Source organism: Gekko japonicus, unplaced genomic scaffold (genome assembly GCF_001447785.1).
Source record: "Gekko japonicus isolate JY-2015 unplaced genomic scaffold, Gekko_japonicus_V1.1 scaffold2086, whole genome shotgun sequence".
Taxonomy (NCBI): Eukaryota; Metazoa; Chordata; class Lepidosauria; order Squamata; family Gekkonidae; genus Gekko; species Gekko japonicus.
This window is the reverse complement of record NW_015165308.1, coordinates 252347-269366: the sequence shown is the minus strand read 5'-3', so window position 1 is coordinate 269366 and position 17020 is coordinate 252347. Positions and strand designations below refer to the sequence as shown.

Genomic DNA, 17020 nt, shown 5'->3' with positions numbered 1-17020 from the left:
CCCTCCCTCCCTCCCTCTCGTGTACTTACCTCTTTGCCTCAGAATCTCCCTCCAGCATGCGGGATCCAGGTCGGTGGAAGTGGAAGCTGCCGACAGGGATGAAGCAGCCAAGCGGGGCCATGCCACCTCCAGGGCTGGTGCACAGACAATCAGTCCCTTGCATAATCCCCGGTTCACCTTTCTCTTCTTGCAGGGTGAAGCAAGGCAGGCTGTCCAAGGAGCTGAAGAAGGCCACCAGGAAGCCCGTCGACATTGGGATGTGAGTCATGCGTGGTCCCTGGAAAGGGCGGTTGGGGCTGAGGCTCCCTCCCTAAACGGGCCAGCTTGCCAGCTCCAGGTTGGGAAATTCCTAGAGGTTTGGGGTGAGGAGCTGTGGCTCAGTGGTTGAGCCTCTGCTTGGCGTGCAGGAGGTCCCAGGTTCAATCCCCAGCATCTCCAGTTAAAACGACCAGGCAGGAAGAGGTGATGGGGAAGACCTCCGCCTGAGACCCTGGAGAACTGTAAAGAGGGGCTGTGGCTCAGTGGAAGAGCCTCTGCTTGGCATGCAGAAGGTCCCAGGTTCTATCCCCAGCATCTCCAGTTAAAAAGACCAGGCAGGAAAAGGTGATGGGGAAGACCTCTGCCTGAGACCCTGGAGAACTGTAAAGAGGGGGCTGTGGCTCAGTGGCAGAGCCTCTACTTGGCATGCAGAAGGTCCCAGGTTCAATCCCCGGCATGGCCAGTTAAAAGGACCAGGCAGGAAGAGGTGATGGGGAAGACCTCCGCCTGAGAGAGACCCTGGAGAGTGGCTGCCAGTTTGAGTAGACACTACTGACTCTGATGGGCCAATGATCTGATTCAGTATAAGGCAGGTATAATGTGTATAATGCCATAAAATCTACTCTCCAAAGAGGCCATTTTCTCCAGGGGAATTGTTCTCTTTCATTTTGGTGTAGTGTCAGGGGTCATTTCCTGCAGGAGCGCACAGGAGCGGAGCTCCGGCAGTAAAGAGCCCAAGGGGCGGGGACATGCAGCAAGCCCCACCCCCTGCTCCCAGCAGCCCCAGGCCACAAGGAGCAAGAAGCAGCCAGGTAAGTTGCAGAGCCCCCCCCCCCAGATAGCAATCCAATCCAGTCCAGTGGCACCTTTAAGGCCAAAGTTTATTCAGGTACAAACTCTCCCTCCTCTGCGAGGGCAGATCTGCGCGTTCCACCACCCCCCATAGCTAGCAATCCAAAAGATTCCAGTGGTTCCAGAGCAGTGGGTGTTGCCTTCTGACACACTTCCAGTGATGTCAGGGGTTTGGCAGATGCAAATAAGTTATGATAATGCTAAGGAGCTCCTGTACCTCTTTTTCTACAAAATGACCCCTGGACTCTTAATCTGGAGAATCGGGTTTGATTCCCCCACTTCTCCACATGCAGCCAGCTGGGTGACCTTGGGCCAGTCACCATTCTCTGAGAGCTGTTCTCTCCAGAGCCGTTCTCTCAGAGCTGTTTCAACCCCACCTATCTCACAGGGTGTCTGTTGTGGGGAGAGGAAGGAAGGAGATTGTAAGCCGCTCTGAGACTCCCGAGTGAAGGGCGGGGTATAAATCCAATTCTCCTTCTCCTCCTCCTGTAATATTGAGAGGTTCCCAGGCCGCACCTGGAGCGGTTGGAAACCACGTTCCAGCCTGAGTGCTTCCCCTGTCCATTGGAGGAAGAGCAAAGACGTCCTTGCGCCAGCCACGGAGCAGTTTAGAGTCCATTATTTTTTGTCTCCGTTATTGCACGTTAACGCCCTTCCTTCAGGGAGACAGGTTTCTCTCGGGGACCCTGTCTGTGATTGAGGGAAGAGCAAAGAACCTGTCTTAATGGATACCGTAATCACTGTAACTTAGACGTTTTAGTCTAATTAACTTCCCGGGGGGGCGGGGGCAGCTGGGGAGGGCGTGTCACCTGCAGACTGCAGGGCTGAACCGGAGCGTCATCGACTTGGGCTACTCCAGTTCCTGTATGATTCTCGTGGCTAGCTGTTCAGCAACTGCCTGGGGGAGGGCTGCACAATGGGCCCCTCCCCTGTGGGTCTCTGCGAGTCCCCTGCTTCTTGTATTGCAATTCTGATGGATTCACACTCTTAACTGTTTCTTCAGGAGAACCCAGTGTGAGTCCAGCGGCCCCTTTAAGACCAGCAAAGTTTTATTCAAGGTATGCGCTTTTGTGCGCAAGGACACTTCTAGTCAGTGTTCCCTCTAAGCTGAGCGAGTGTGAGCTAGCTCACAGTTTTCTGGCCTCCGGCTCACACATTTTTGTCTTAGCTCAGGAAGGATGGCTCCAGAGCAAACTAATTTATGCAGCAGCCAAATCGCTCGCTCACAACTTTAATGCTGGTAGCTCACAAAGTAGAATTTTTGCTCACAAGACTCCACATCTGTGAGGGAACATTGCTTCTCGTGTGTTGTCGAAGGCTTTCATAAACATAAGCACAATTTCAACGAGAAAGAAGGGAGATTAAAAATAAATAGAGCATGGTTTCCTGTCCTGAAAAACACAAAAGGCTCTACATTTGACAATAGCACTACAGATAAGATTAGAATTCCACATGCAAAAGAACCTCCTCAGGAAACAGGGAACCTCCTTAGGAAACAATCCATATGCAAAAGAACCTCCTCAGGAAAGCACCTCCATTAGCATGTTCACAGCCTGGGGAACGCCTACGAGACAATGGCTCAGCCCTACCCCACCTTCCTGAGTAGGTATAAATGACCTGCCTACCATTTTTCTTCAAACCTTGACACAGAGAGTACTCCGTCTTTCTGTGTTATACCTCTGAGGATGCCGGTCACAGCTGCTGGAGAAACGTCAGGTCCTACAATGCGAAGACCACGGCCATACAACCCGGAAAACCTACAACACTTCTAGTGTGCCCTACATGGCTTAACATAAGAACATAAGAGACGCCAATGTAGGATCAATGTAGGATCAGGCCAAAGGCCCATCCAGTCCAACACTCTGTGTCACACAGTGGCCAGATATACCAGTGCCATCAGGAGGTCCAGCAGTGGGGCCAGGACATTAGAAGCCCTCCCACTGTTGCCCCCCAAGCACCAAGAATACAGAGCATCACTTGCCTCAGAGCCCCTATCTATACCTTGTGGCTAATAGCCACTGATGGACCTCTGCTCCATATGCTTATCTAATTCCTTCTTGAAACCGTCCATGCTTGTAGCTGCCACCACCTCCTGTGGCAGTGAATTCCATGTGTTCATCACTCTTTGGGTGAAGAAGGACTTCCTTTTATCCGTTCTAACCCGACCGCTCAGCAATTTCATGGAGTGCCCATGAGTTCTTGTATTGTGAGAAAGGGAGAAAAGTACCTCTTTCTCTACCTGCTCTTTCCCATGCATAATCTTATAAACCTCGATCATGTCACCCCTCAGTCATCGTTTCTCCAAGCTAAAGAGCCCTAAGCGCTTTAATCTTTCCTCATAGGGAAAGTGTTCCAACCCTTTTATCATTCGAGTTGCCCTTTTCCCAAAGCTATAATATCCTTTTTAAGGTGTGGTGACCAGAACTGCACACAGTATTCCAAATTAGGTTGCGCCATTGATTTGTATAGGGGCATTATGATATTTGCTGATCTGTTTTCAATACCCTTCCTAATAATCCCCAGCATAGCATTGGCCTTTTTTTTATTGCAGTCACACATTTGGGACTGGGGTATCTGAAAGTCTGTCTTCTCCCAGAGGTTCCTGCCCAGGGATTAAGATCCCAGGGAGAGGACGTCCTGACTGTCCAATCAACCAAAGAAGCTCGTCTAGCGGGTCCACGAAGGAGGGCCTTTTTAGTGACAGCCCCATAACCAGGGCTATTTTTGGGCAGGAACGCACAGGAACGGAGTTCCGGCTGGCTCCCAAGTTGGCCACGCCCAGCAGGAACTCATTAGCATAATAGGCCACACCCAACAGCAGAAACTCATTAGGATTGGCTACATTAGGGGGGTGTGGCCTAACATGCAAAGGAGTTCCTGCTACAAAAAAGGCCCTGGGTTTTGACAACAAACAAGGTCAACAGAATAAGAAGCAAAAGGTGGGTGTGGCTAGATGACCACACTTCTGGTAATGTGGGGTGTGGCCTAATATGCTAATGAGCGGTGCTGTTGAGGGTGTGGCCCAATATGCTAATGAGTTTCTGCTGCTGGGTGTGGCCTATTATGCTAATGAGTTCCTGCTGGGCTTTTCCTACAAAAAAAGCCCTGCCCATAATTATGGAGCAGCTTCCCCAGAGAGGTGCACCTGACCTCCTCCGTTTTGATAGTTAGGATGCAGCTGAAGTTGGTTATGTTTCAGACTAAAGCAGTCCTGTGTCTGAATTTAAAATCCAATTTTATGTATTTTACGTACTCTGTTTTGTGTATTTTATTGATATATTTGTACTGCCGTTCTCGTGCCGTTTTTGTCATGAAGCGATACGAGACCAGACAAAATAGAAACAAAGCAGTCCATCAGTCCAGAATCAGAAAAACAAACGCAAGGAAAATGAGGGAAAGGGTGTGATAATTGTAAAGCAGATAAGGACAAACAGCCAACATTTCATAGAATCATAGAATGTTAGAGTTGGAAGGGACCTTGCAGGTCATCTAGTCCGACCACCTGCACTCTGCAGGAGCAGAGCCAAAAAATTGCCCTACAACATACCCGAGAGATGGTCGTCCAGCCTCCGCTTGAAAACGTCCAGCGAAGGAGCATCCACCACCTCCCGAGGCAGTCTGTTCCACTGCTCGACCACAGTCAGGAACTTTCTCCTGATATTTAGCCGGTAGCGACTCCCTTGTCATGTCCACCCATTAGACCTAGTCTTGCAATCCGGAGCAAGAGAGAACAGATCTGCTCCATCTTCTCCATGACAGCCCTTCAAATACTTGGAAGACTGCAATCATGTCCCCTCTAAGCCTTCTCTTTCCCAGGCTAAACAGACCCAACTCTTTCAGCCTTTCCTCGTAAGACTTGGATTCCAACCCTCTCACCATCCTGGTTGCCCTCTTCTGGACACGCTCCAGCTTGTCAACATCCTTCCTAAACTGTGGTGCCCAAAACTGGACACAGGACTCCAGGTGAGGCCTGACCAGAGCAGAACAGAGCGGAACGACCACCTCCCGTGATCTTGACACAGTGCTTCTGTCAGTGCATCCGAAGATTGCATTAGCTTTCTTCGCAGCCGCATTGCACTGCAGGCTCATGTTTAGCTTGTGATCTACCGGAACACCCGGATCCCTTTCACGTGTGCTGCTGTCCAGCCAAGTCCCTCCCATTCTATATCTGTGCCTTTGATTTTTTTGTACCTAAGTGTAGGACTTTGCACTTCTCTCTATTGAAATTCATTTTATTTGTCTCAGCCCACTGTTCCAGCCTATCTAGATCATTTTGAATCCTGACTCTGTCTTCTTCAGAATTCGCAATCCCACCCAGTTTGATTGTTTATTTATTTATTTGATATCTATCCTGCCCTACCTGCCGAGGCTCAGAGTGGCTAACAGGGCTGTTGGCATCATAAAACAATAAAGACAATAAAAGCAATTGAACAGATTAAAATCATAAAAACCCATTCAGAGTTTACATCATTTTAATCTGTGAAGAGTAGATATTCTCGGAAAGACAAATCCATTTAGCGCTCGACTATAGCAGGGAGGTCAACAATAAATTAGATCATGATAAAATTTGTTTTTGGGGAGGACATCATTTTTTTGTTCAATAAGAGATTACCGGGAACCAAAAGGCAATAAATTTCTCTTGACTGCACTCTGTCTGTAAATCAGAACTAAATGCATAAAGTTTACCCATCTCTCCCTTATAATAATTCAGTAAGACGCAAACTGACGCAGGGGACAGAAAATGCGCACCCACAGTGTTAGGCCGCCTGCGCTGTCCCTCAGAGGCTTACCCATGTCCCATTGGCCATGTCCTCCGAGTGCCGCCTCTGACGCAGCCTCACGCAGCGGGGAGCGACGAGGGATGGCACCGGCGGGGACGGACGAGTGCCGGCAGCTGACTTTCAGCATGCGGGAGACGGCGGTCGTCGCCCTGGTGGAGGCGCTGGTCGCCTCGCTGCTGGGGGAGAAGGCGAGAGCCGCGAGTGCCTGGAGGCGACGGCGGCCTTGGTAACAGTGGGGAGGGGGAGGAGGCGAGGGGGGCCGCTCCTGCCGGGACTCCGCATGAACGCCGGGAGAACGGCTGCTCCAGGGCCCCTCCCAACCCGACCCCGCCCGACACAACAGCGAGCCTTACCCCAAGGGAGGGCCGGGGACAGGAGGGGCCAGAGAAGAGCACCGCAGGTCCGGAGCCCACGGTGTGCTGACCGACGGGACAAGGGGGGGAAGAGGATCGGGACACGACGAGGGCACAGCGCCAGCAGAGGCCGCGGCCACCGAGGACCGCCCAGCACATGGAAACCGGCCTCGCGACGTGGGCCAGCTAAGCGGGGCGACGGCACGCACAGAGGTGCACAGACACCCAGTAGAGGGGGTGCCCGTGTCCTTCCGTTTACAGGACAGGAAACCTCCCGAACCCACCGACCTTCCTTCTCCCCCCCCACTTTCTCGATCTCTCTCCCTCCCCCCCTCCGCCTCGCGAACCCACCCGTCCCGCCGGACACACGGGCGCACCTTTCTCCCTCCCCCCTTCCAACTTCACCCACCGGGCTTTGCTCACTAGTTAGGAAATAATTCCATATCCGCCGTCTCCAGCCTAGTATGATGTATTTTATTTATATTGTAAGCTTTCTCGAGATCCGTAAGGGAGAAAGGTGGGTAATGAATGTTTTAAATAAATGTGTCCGTTTTGTAAGAATGGCTGCCCGGTATGCCGCTCTGCCCCAGGCGGGTCTTGGAACGACGAGAAGTAAATGCTGGATGGTTCCCTCTTTTGGCAACAGTCGGGCATCAGCTGTGTGTCACAGTAGAGCCAGGGAGGCAGGCAGACAGGGGGAGTCACAATACAAGTCCAAAGGTCGGCCAGGGAGAGCAGTCAGCAGAGCATTAAACAAGTCCCAAAACACCAGACAAAGCTGTAGTCAAACGTTACCAGATGTCAGAGTACAGGGAGCAAATCCAAGGGCGTGGTCAGGTTCAAAGCTGGAAGTCAGGAGCCAGAGCAGTCCAAACACAAGCCGAGTCCAAAAGCCACAGAATCAAATTTGCCAGCACAAATTGCTAATGGCCAGAGGCCCTACTAAATTGTGCTCTGGCACATTAACTCATTAGCACCTTTGTGCAAGGTCCTGGCTGCTGTTAAAACTCAGGGCTCAAGGATCTCCGCCCTCTTGAACGTGCTTCTTTTCGTCGGCTAGCCAGCTCCTGACGTCTCTGATCCCTAAGCCTACTTACAGGTGGGGGAGATGCAGGTGGTGAGCTGCTTATGGCCTGCTCAGTCCCAGGTGCAAACCGTCCTGTAGTTGACTCAGATTGCTGTCTATCCTCCTCAGTACTTACAGTAGGTGCAGATCCTGATGCTTCTTCAGCTCTTAAAGGCACTGAATCCTCCCCTCTTAGGCTGTCAGGAGCTGGCTCTGGGGCCAAGTCAAGGGCAGGCATGACACTGTACTCAAACAAAGATGGCCACTTTGCCGCCGTTTCATGTGTAAACCCTCAATGGGTGGGGAGTCTGCATGTCCTCATCCGCCGCATGATTTCCCTCACTAGAGAACCAGAAGAAGGGAAGGAAGAAGAGCAGAAGATGGCCAGGACTGCAGTCCCCAAGCCGGAGAGCCGTGAGAAGCCGTGGAGAAGGCCCTTTAGGTAAAATCCTCCCTGCGGAGGGCTGAGGTGAGGCCTAGGCGGATGGGGTGTGAAAGTGGGCACGGAAAGAATTTGTTTCATTGAAGGGGGAGGATCGCTGAGTGTTAACTTCACGGATTAGAATCGTTGACGTGTAAACTAATGTTATTCACGCGGCACACTTAGAAAAAGCGGTCCTGTGAAACGGGAGTATGTGCAAATCCCGTTGTGTGTATGTGTGCATCTTTATTACATGTTGAAGAAATACTACTCACCGCAAAACAGCAGATAGATATATTTAGATATATTTAGATATATTTTCATAATTTAGATATATTTTCATAATACTACATCACGGCTGTTTTCATCATTGCTTGTAACCTCCAGGTGGTAGGTGGAGACCGCCTGCAATTACAACTGATCTCGAGGCTCCAGAGATCGGTTCCCGGGGAGAAAATGGCTGCTTTGGAGGGCGGATTGTATGAAATTATACCTTGCCAAGGTCTCCTCGATCCCCAAACTCCCCCCCCCCCCCCAAATCTCCAGGAATTTCCCAATCTGGAGCTGCCAACCTCATGTGCAAGTCAAGTGATGAGCCAAAAGCAGGGGTTTCCAAACAGCTGAGCGGCAGTCAGCTGTTTGGTTTAAATGGCTCTGAGCCATTTAAACCCTGCTTTCTACTCCCTGCTTTCTGGAGCAGAAGGCAGGGTTTTCATACAGCGGAGCAGCAGGAAGTGAACATCACAAACCATGAACCGGCCAAAATTTGTGACAGACTTTAGTTCAGTATGTTGTTGAAGGCTTTCCCGGCCGGAGTTCATTAGTTGCTGTTGATTTTCCGGGTTGTGTGGCCGTGGTCTTGGCATTGTAGAACCTGACGCTTCGCCAGTAGCTGTGACTGGCATCCTCAGAGGTATAACACAGAAGAAGAAGAAGAGAGAAGAGATTGGATTTATACCCTGCCCTTCACTACCCAAAGGTGTCTCAGAGAGGCTTACAAACTCCTTTTCCCTTCCCCTCCCTACAACAGACACCCTGTGAGGTAGAAGAAGAAGAAGAAGAAGATGAAGAAGAGATTGGATTTATACCCTGCCCTTCACTACCCAAAGGTGTCTCTCAGAGCGGCTTACAAACTCCTTTCCCTTCCCCTCCCCGCAACAGACACCCTGGGAGGCAGGTGGGGCTGAGAGAACTCTTGACAGAAACTGCTCTTTTTCAAGAACAGCTGTGCCAGAGTTATGGCTTGCCCAAGGCCATCCAGCCAGGTGCAAGGGGAGGAGTGGGGAATCAAACTCGGTTCTCCCAGATTAGAGTCCGCGCACTTAACCACTACACCAAACTGGTAGATGCGGAGATACTACCAGATAATGACTCAGCCCTACCCCAACTTCCTGAGTAGATATAAATGACCTGCCTACCATTTTTCTTCTCACCTTGACACAGAGAGTTCTCCATCTTTCTGTGTTATATCTCTGAGGATGCCAGTCACAGCTATTGGTGAAACGTCAGGTCCTACAATGCCAAGACCACGGCCAGACAACCCGGAAAATCTACAACACTTCTAGTGTGCTTGCACACGAAAGCTTGTACCCAGAATTAAACTTTGTTGGTCTTAAAGGGGCCACCGCACTCAAACTTGGTTCTGCTGCTTCGGACCAACACAGCAACCCACCGGAATCTATTTCTTCAGGAGTTACTAATTGTTCCTACGCTGCTTTGTGAGACCCAGGGGTAGGGCTGAGTCGTTATCTTGTAGGAGTTCCCCAGGCTGTGAAACATGCTAATGGAGGAGCTCAGGAAACAATCCATATACAAAAGAACCTCCTCAGGAAAGCTCCTCCATTAGCATGTTCACAGCCTGGGGAACTCCCAGTTTGAATTTTTGTTTCCATCGTTTAGCAAATAGGTTAAACTGGTAGCTGCAACGGCATATAACACAAACACTCGGTATTTGCTTGGATTAGAAATAAGGTAATTCAGTAGCACACAAGTTCAGGTCTGCCAACTATCTTGCAACCGATTCCTTTTGAAAACACAATAGGAGTAATTTTCCAGTATTTTGTAGCTTCTGATTCGTTTCCACCACGAATGAGATAAATCCGCCTGAGGTTTGTTGCAGAACCAGCAATGACTACTCTTTTAATGAACCAGCAAAGACTACTCTTTTAACGAAAGCTAAGAATTCACAGACCTTGTAACCAATGTTCCCTCTAAGCTGAGTTAGTGTGAGCTAGCTCACAGTTTTTTAGCCTCCAGCTCACACATTTTTGTCTTGGCTCAGGAAGGATGGCTCCAAGGCCAAATTGCTCGCTCACAACTTTAATGCCAGTAGCTCACAAAGTAGAATTTTTGGCTCACAAGACTCCACAGTTTAGAGGGAACATTGCTTGTAACACCTGTCTGTTGAAATAACAATGTTCTAGTGCTGGGGTTTTTTTAATTGCTGCCGGAAGAGTGGGGCAGAGAAGAAGAGGAGGAGGAGGAGACTGGATTTATACCCTGCCCTTCACTTGGAGTCTCAGAGCGGCTTACACGGAAGCCCTGTTGCCCCTGCGTTTTATCTGCTGCCGCCCCAGCAATGAGGAAACCACACAAGTCCATCCCCATGTGGTAACCACAACAATCAGTGTGTCTCAGTGGTCAGAATGGCAGATTAGGATCTGAGAGAACTGGGTTCGAGTCCCTGCTCTGCCAGGAAGCTCCGTGGATAAGCACCACACTGACTTTGGTGTCAGCCTCTTTCTCACAGCCTGGCCTGCCTCGCAGGATTGTTGTGAGGATATACTGAGAAAGGGGGAAAGGTATACACCACTTTGCATAGGAAGGGCGGGATGAAGAACAGACTAAATAGGGAGGTGTTTCCCTCTAGCGTTTCAGTCCAGAAGCTGACACTATGGATTTCCCCCGTGCCCACCGCTGTGGCTCGTCTCCCACCCAACGCTTTCCGCTTTCCCCATTCATGCTTCGCTGATCATTCCCATTTGGCTTTTTGTTCAGGTCTGCCTCCGCCACCTCCATGACTCTCACCCGATACGTGGATGTCTTCAAGGGTATGTTTGAGTAAGTGGGCCGCTCCGTCTGGGTGCTCGGCGTCTCCTGGCTATGGCGTGTCATTGAATTGCCACAAAACACCAAGATCAGGAGTCGTTTTCAAGGCTAGCTTTTCATTGGATCCACTGTGCCCAATAGGGTAGGCAGCCAGCTTCAGAGTCACACAGAACGCTTCTTCACATTAAGGAAAAAAAATATTATTAGCATATGGATCCTTTTGCCTTTGGGATTCGTACGGACCAGAACCGTGTAACTAAAGATTGATGAAATAAGTACATTTATTTATGTCTAGTCTGTCTTTCTTACAAGAACTCCATGTGAGTCGGTCTAGTCAACAAAAAGGGACATTCAGTAGGCAAGGCATTAGGATTTTAGAAGTCTGGAATAGCCAGAAAGAGCAAGAGTCCAGGAGCACCTTCAAGACTAGCAACATTTGTGGCAGGGGAGGAGCTTTCGTGAATCACTGCTCACTTCCTCAGATACTGCTAGAATGGGAGTCTATCTGTCCTTCTATCACAAGGTTGATGGATTCCCATTTTGTACGGCTAAATGTGGTTCCTTCCAGGGAGGCAGACCAAGATAGGTAGCTGTGTTAGTCTGTCTGTAGCAGGAGAAAAGACGAAGAGTCCGGGAGCACCTTTAAGACTAACACTTGTGGCAGGGGAGGAGCTTTCGTGAGTCGCTGCTCACTTCCTCAGATACTGCTAGAATGAGAGCCCATCCATCCTTATATCACAAGGTTGATGGATTCCCATTCTGTACGGCTAAATGTGATGCTTCCCGTGGAGATAAAGATCGGTAGCCATGTTTGTCTGGAGCAGCAGAAAAGAGCCAGAGTCCAGTAGCGTCACCTCTCATCACCTATCTGAAGACGTGAGCAGTGTGACTCCTGAAAGCGCCTCCCCTCCACAGATTTCGCTAGTCTTGGAGGTGCTCCTTGAGGGTGTGTCGGTTTGCAGTAGAAGACCGAGATTCGAATCCAGTAGCACCCCAGAGACCAAGAAGATTCTCAAGGCGTGAGCTCTCGAGGGCCAGAGCTCCCTTGGTCAGATACAAGTCGGAATGGAGGTCCCTATTGGACGAAGGAAGCGTTGACTCATGGCACCTCGTGCCCCCGAAAATCTCGTCAGCTTCTAAGGCCCTGCTGGACTCAAGCCTTGCCTTCCCAAACTGGGATCTACTGATGGCCAGGCGCAAGGGTTGATGCACAGCCCCATTTCAGGCATCCTGTGCCCAGCACCGCAGGGGTGGTTTAGGCCCAGGACAGAGCAAGAATTGACCCCCGGATTTTTCTCCCGCTCTGGTCAGTTTCAGGCTGAAGCGCGGGAATTCGGTCAGCAGTCCTTCCGAGGACCACTACTGCCGCCTGCCTTCTTGTGTGGCCGCTTGCCTCCCCTCCGTCGTGAGTGACACCAAGGTAAGTCACCACCTCCCGAACCCATGCCGTGAGGCCCCCCCTTCCATTCATCCTCCCTCCCCGCCCTTGTTGTGCAGCGCCCGTTTATTTTGAATGTGAAAACTCAGACTTGGAAAGAACGGTGATGAAGCCACCTGGGATCTTCAAATTCAGATTGGCGACCGATAACTCTGATTTTAAAAGTTATACTTTATGTATTCATTCCATTTGCTTCTTTTATACCCCACCATTCTCCCCAACAAAAGTCCGCATGGTCAAAGCAATGGTATTCCCAGTAGTAATGTATGGCTGCGAGAGTTGGACTATAAGGAAGACTGAGCACCGAAGAATAGATTCTTTTGAATTGTGGTGCTGGAGAAGACTCTTGAGAGTCCCTTGGACTGCAAGGAGATCAAATCAGTCAATCCTAAAAGAAATCAACCCTGACTGTTCCCTGGAAGGCCAGATAATGAAACTGAAGCTCAAATACTTTGGCCACCCAATGAGAAGGGAGCCCTCACTGGAGAAGAAGACCCTGATGCTGGGAAAGATTGAAGGTCAAAGAAGACGGGGGCGGCAAAGGATGAGATGGTTAGACAGTGTCATAGATGCAACGAACATGAAATTGAGCCAACTTCAGAGGACGACGGAAGACAGGAAGGCCTGGCGGGACCTGGTCCATGGGGTCGTGGAGAGTCGGACTCGACTCTGTGACTGAACAACAACAACAACATAGATAGGAACTCTCAGTCTGGGGCAAGGGATGCTCTGTCTTCTTGGTGATTGGGGGGGTAACATTGGGAGGGCTTCTGGTGTCCTGGCCCCACTGCTGGACCTCCTGATGGCCCCTGGTATTTTTGGCCACTGTGTGACACAGAGTGTTGAACTGGATGGGCCACTGGCCTGATCCAACATTGGCTTTTCTTATGTTCTTATGAATTGGATAAACATCTGGAGCAGAGGTCCATCAGTGGCTATTAGCCACAAGGTATAGATAGGAACTCTCAGGTTGGGGCAAGTGATGCTCTGTATTCTTGGTGCTTGTGGGGGGCAACAGTGGGAGGGCTCCTGGTGTCCTGGCCCCGCTGGTGGACCTCCTGACGGCCCCTGGTATTTTTGGCCACTGTGTGGCACAAAGTGTTGGACTGGGTGGGCCATTGGCCTGATCCAGCATGGCTTCTCTTACGTTCTTATGCCTGGGGCAAGGAATGCTCTGTCTTCTTGGTGCTAGGGGGGCCGCAGTGGGAGGGCTTCTGTTAAAGTGCAGGTTTTTGCACCTATGTGCCTGGGTGGTTCTTTAAAGCCTACTTTATCCTCTTCCTCTCCAGGAAGCCCACCTCTCCGAGATCAACGCTGTCAAGTTCAGCCCCAGTTCAAACATGGTGGCCACGGGTGGAACGGACAGGCTCGTCAGACTGTGGAGCGTGGCTGGAGGTAAGAGGGTGGCTGGGGGGGGGGTGCTCCCTCCCGTGGCGGATGAGCAGTCAAAGGTGTGAAAGAAGAAGCATTCAGGGATCCTTGTAGCCTTCCAGTGGGAGTGGAAGCGTGCTCTCCTGATCCACTGAGATCTGTGCCCAGCTCTGCAGTTTCTTCCTGTTTCAGCTTCTTAATTTTCAATCTTGGAAATGAAGAAGGGGGAACATGATAGAGGTTTATAAAATTGTCCACGGGCTGCAGAGAGTTGGCAAAGAGACATTTCTCTCTCCCCCCCCCCAAATACTAGAACTCGAGGGCATCCAGTGAAGCCGATGGGCAGTAGGTTCAGGATGGACAGAAGGAAATACCACTTTACACAGAGAGTGATGAGAATGTGGAATTCGCTGCCAGAGGATGTAGTGATGGTTACAGGAGTAGAAAGCTTTAAAAGAGGGCTAGGTAGGTTCGTGGAGGATAAGTAGGGGTGTGCATTCGGATCTACCCGATTGGAAAATATACTCGAAAACACTTACTGCTATTTTTCGGGCATATTTTGGCATCCCAAATGTTTTCCTGAGAAAATCACGGATATATTTGGGAAAGCAGCAAGGGGTGGCAGCTGGTTGCTCCCGCCTCTCAGGCGTTTGTCAGGCTTCTGTAGTCCCTTTAAACTTTAAAGAGGCTGCAGAAGACACGGCCACAGGAAATGGTGACGGCTACAAGCATAGACCGCTTCAAGAGGGGATTGGATAAACATATGGAGCAGAGGTCCTCCCGGTAAGAGAGCCAGTTTGGTGGTGTGGTTAGGAGCGCGGACTCTAATCTGGGAGAACCGGGTTTGATTCCCCACTCTTCTACATGCAGCTACTGGTGTGACCTTGGGTCAGTCACAGTTCTCTCAAAGATGTTCTCTCAGAGCCGTTCTCCCAAAATATGAGCAGTCCTTGAAAGGGCTCTCTCAGTTTCACCTACCTCACAGGGTGTCTGTTGTGGGGAGAGGAAGGGGAAGGAGATTGTAAGCCGCTCTAAGACTCCTCAAAGTAGTGAAGGGTATGCAACAGAACGGAAGCAAAGCGCAAATTGTTAGCATGACACATGCAATGATGAGAAATCGCACAACGGGAGCCAGTCCGCCACAAACTAAGCACAGTAGTACAGACCACAGTCCCCTGCAATTCGTCCAAGTACCTCTGTGAATCATTTCGTACAGTGCAACCCTTTTGTCTGTGCAGAAAAGCCCTCTTGAAAAATTCAGTCTTGCATCGTTCGCAGACAGTCAGGAGAGGAAGAGCCTTCCTGAGTTCCTCGGGCAGGCCGTGTTCCGTTCGGTCCAGTCACCTTCAAGTGTATTTGCAGCGAAATTTTGGAAACGGCAGAAATGGATAAACCGACTTTAATTTTGAAAGGGCAACTAGAAACTACATTTGAAAATTGATGGTTAAGATTTTAGAAGTGATTTGAAGACTATGGCAAGTAAAATAGAGACATTCAGGGGTCATTTCGTAGAAAAACGGGCAGGAGCTCATTAGCATAACTCACTAGCATAACTCATTAGCATAGGCCACACCCCCTGACATCACTGGAAGTGTGTCAGAAGGCAACACCCACCGCTCAGGCGCCACTGGACTGTTTTGGATTGCTAGCTATTGGGGGGGGGGACGTGCAGATCTGCCCTCGCAGAGGAGGGAGAGCTTGTACCTGAATAAAACTTGATCTTAAAGGTGCCACTGCTGGACTGTTTTGGATTGCCAGCTATTGGGGGGGGGGAACGTGCAGATCCTGGGCTGTTTTGGATTGCTAGCTATGGGGGGGGGGACGTGCAGATCTGCCCTCACAGAGGAAGGAGAGCTTGTACCTGAATAAAACTTGGTCTTAAAAGTGCCACTGGACTGTTTTGGACCAGGGGGGCTTGGGGGCTTGGGGGGGGGCTCTGCAACTTACCTGGCTGCTTCATGCTCTGACTGAGGGCTGCTGGGTGCAGGGGGTGGGGCTTGTTGCATGTGCCCGCCCCCCTGGGCTCTTTACTGCTGGAGCTCCGCTCCTGTGTGCTCCTGCAGGAAATGACCCCTGGAGACATTTAAAACGTGTTAAGGACACACAAAGTTAAAATCTGATATATTTACAACTGTTATTCCTAATGATACAAGGTGAAATATATAAATGTATGACAATTTAAGGCACGAGCTTGTCAAGGAAGAAATTGAAAGATGAGTCTCCCCCTTTTATGTCCGTGATGTCTTTAGAATAAAAGAAGTTATGCAAAAAAAAAGAAAGAAAGAAAGAAAATGGATTTGCGGTTGGGCTCCGTACAGCACGCGGTTCCCCCCTCCAAATCCAAAACGTCCTCCCCCCTCCCGCGTGTTTGCTTAGAAATCTGTCCCATTCGGCAGAGGTCCCCGTTTCTTCCTGCTGCTGTGCCCTTATTTGCCCCCCAGCAAAAAAAAAGGGGGGGGGGGGGGGAGAGAGATGGAAAAGCAAGACCGGAATGTCGTAATGTCCTGTAGAAACGGCCTCCCCTAGATTCACTGTAAGAACTGAGTGAATGAATAATGGACATTCCAGGCTAAGCGGCTGGCGTGGAGGCAACGGCGATGACCTTTTCTTCTTTTTCCACTCTGCCTTCCAGAGAAACAGGGCTGCGCTTGGAAGTTGAGAAATCCCTGTCTGTTAAACAGGGGGCGGTAACCTTATCTTAGCCGTACTGCTCTGTTGGGGGGAGGGGCAAGTTCTTGCGAGTCAGTGGTCCTACCTGTACTTTTAAAGGTACCGAAAAAGAGGTCAATCCTGTGCCTCCTGTCCCATTCCTTCCTAGTTCCTATCACTGCCTCCCAGTTTGGTGTAGTGGTGAGGAGTGCGGACTCTTATCTGGGATAACCGGGTTTGATTCCCCGCTCCTCTTCCACGTGCAGCCAGCTGGGTGACCTTGGGTCAGGCACAAGTTCTCTCAGAGCTGTTCTCTCAAGAGCAGTTCTTGGGCGAGCTCTCTCAGTCCCACCAGCCTCACAGGGTGTCTGTTGTGGGGAGGGGAAGGGAAAGGAGTTTTTAAGCCATTCTGAGACTCCTTTGGGTAGTGAAGGCCGGGGTATAAATCCAATCTCCTCCTCCTCTTCTTCCCCTTCTTTCCCCCCTCTTCCTCTTCTTCTTCTTCTTCTTCCCCTTCTTTTTCTCTCAGATGTTCTCTCAGAGCTGTTCTCTCAAGAGCAGTTCTTGGGAGAGCTCTCTCAGTCCCACCAACCTCACAGGGTGTCTGTTGTGGGGAGGGGAAGGGAAGGGAGTTTTTAAGCCATTCTGAGACTCCTTTGGGGAGTGAAGGCCGGGGTATAAATCCAATCTCCTCCTCCTCTTCTTCCTCTTCTTCCCCTTCTTTCCCCCCTCTTCCTCTTCTTCCCCTTCTTTTTCTCCTCCTCCTTCTCCCCCCCCCCTGCT

The 17020-nt window shown here is 50.4% G+C and overlaps 1 protein-coding gene across 1 annotated transcript in view; it reads left to right on the top strand.

Moving 5' to 3' along the window:
* The window catches only part of ATG16L2 (autophagy related 16 like 2), a 74485-nt gene that overhangs the window by 36927 nt on the left and 20538 nt on the right, over positions 1-17020 (top strand). The window contains exons 6-10 of the mRNA XM_015410460.1: positions 194-259; positions 7657-7752; positions 10729-10791; positions 12091-12199; positions 13507-13612. Of these exons, the coding sequence (XP_015265946.1) occupies positions 194-259; positions 7657-7752; positions 10729-10791; positions 12091-12199; positions 13507-13612 (440 nt within the window). The remainder of the gene's footprint in view (positions 1-193; positions 260-7656; positions 7753-10728; positions 10792-12090; positions 12200-13506; positions 13613-17020) is intronic.